This window comes from Glycine soja, chromosome 20 (assembly GCF_004193775.1).
Source record: "Glycine soja cultivar W05 chromosome 20, ASM419377v2, whole genome shotgun sequence".
Lineage (NCBI taxonomy): Eukaryota > Viridiplantae > Streptophyta > Magnoliopsida > Fabales > Fabaceae > Glycine > Glycine soja.
In genome coordinates this window covers 36,838,973-36,840,766 of record NC_041021.1, presented here as the reverse complement: position 1 = coordinate 36,840,766, position 1,794 = coordinate 36,838,973, and the positions used below count along the sequence as shown (strand labels likewise).

Below are 1,794 nucleotides of genomic sequence, written 5' to 3'. Positions count from 1 at the left end.
GAGCTAGCTAGAGAAAGGAAGAAAGAGGTTGTCCCATGCTCAAGGAAGAGTACCATATCCTTTGGTATCGTCTAAGAAAGACAAGGAGCGACACTTTGCTCATTTTCTTGATATCTTTAAGAAATTGGAGATAACTATCCCATTTGGAGAAGCCCTACAACAAATGCCACTTTATTGCAAGTTTCTAAAGTATATGCTGACCAAGAAGAGTAAACACTGAAAAGAATCGAAAGGAAGAATGCAAAGCTATTATGACCAGAGGCAAGAAGGCAATCATGGTGGAGAATGAAGGGAGGGGTAGTGAAGAACAAAAGCTAGTAGCTGAGGATGACAAGGAAAAAGAAGGATATCAATTGAGAGAGATAGAAATAAATGATGAAAAAGAAAAAGAAAATGAAAGAGAAAAAGAAAAAGAAGAAAAAAATGAAAAAAAGGGAGAAAGGAAGACAAAGAGTGAGCTAGCTAGAGAAAGGAAGAAAGAGGTTGTCCCATGCTCAAGGAAGAGTACCATATCCTTTGGTATCGTCTAAGAAAGACAAGGAGCGACACTTTGCTCATTTTCTTGATATCTTCAAGAAATTGGAGATAACTATCCCATTTGGAGAAGCCCTACAACAAATGCCACTTTATTGCAAGTTTCTAAAGGATATGTTGACCAAGAAGAGCAAATATATCCACAGGGATAATATTGTGGTGGAAGGAAACTGTAGTGTTGTGATTCAAAGAATCCTCCCACCTAAATACAAGGATCCAGGGAGTGTCACAATCCCTTGCTCTATTGGTGCAGTGTCAGTTGGAAAAGCTCTCATTGATTTGGGAGCCAGTATAAATTTGATGTCTCTCTCCATGTGTAGGAGAATTGGAGAGTTGGAAATTATGCCAACAAGAATGACATTGCAGTTGGCAGATCGTTCTATCACAAGGTCTTATGGTGTAATTGAAGATGTTTTGGTTAAGGTGCAACAATTCACCTTCCCTACAGATTTTGTTGTCATGGACATTGAAGAGGACACTAACATTCCATTGATTTTGGGTCGTCCCTTCATGTTAACCACCAATTGTGTGGTGGATATGGGGAAAGGTAAAATGGAAATAAGCGTGGATGATCAAAAAGTTACATTTAATCTATTTGAAGCTATGAAGTGTAACACCCTGGTATATATCTATATATTATTAATAATTATGTTTGATGCTTGATTATATTTGTTGTGTTATTTTATCCGTAATTATTTTCAAGGAGGTGAGTTTAGTTATTAAAAGGGTGTTAGTAGTAAAGCGTTAGCTTCTCAAAGAAGCCTCTTGAGAAAGCTTCTCAAAGAAGCCACGAGGAAGCTTCTTGAGGAAGCCTCTTAATGAAGCTTCTTGAGGAAGCTACATGAAGCTATCTCAGTAAAAACGCCTTTCAGCCTTCATTGACCGTTGGATCTTCTCGAAATTTGGTTTGCAGCTTCACAAGGCACTTGGTCATGATCTGATCATTGGGATCTTTGAGAAGATGTCTGGAGTGTGCGCGAAGTTTCTGTTCCGGAGAGCATTTCTCACTTGAGCATTTCAGCCTTTGCTTTCGTGTAGCTTAGGAAAATCGCCATTTCTTCTCCTTTCTTTCTTCCGAAGCCATTTACAATGACCCAAGCTCTTTCTCCATCATCCATAACCACCATTAGCCACCACAAACCGCTATTGTTCTCCGTTGAAATCCCACACCGAGAGGAACCCTTCAACCGAAGCGGAATCTTCCAACTTGGCTCGCGGTTTCGGTAGAGAACAAAACCCTAATCTGACATTTCGTTTTCC

The 1,794-nt window shown here is 39.5% G+C and overlaps 1 protein-coding gene across 1 annotated transcript; it reads left to right on the top strand.

Moving 5' to 3' along the window:
- The first annotated feature begins 618 nt into the window (after nucleotides 1-618).
- On the top strand, nucleotides 619-1,546 carry LOC114402069. Its single transcript, XM_028364608.1, has 2 exons — nucleotides 619-1,155; nucleotides 1,448-1,546. The coding sequence occupies exons 1-2, from the start codon at nucleotides 619-621 to the stop codon at nucleotides 1,544-1,546; spliced, it is 636 nt and encodes a 211-aa protein (XP_028220409.1).
- Nucleotides 1,547-1,794: the final 248 nt, after the last annotated feature.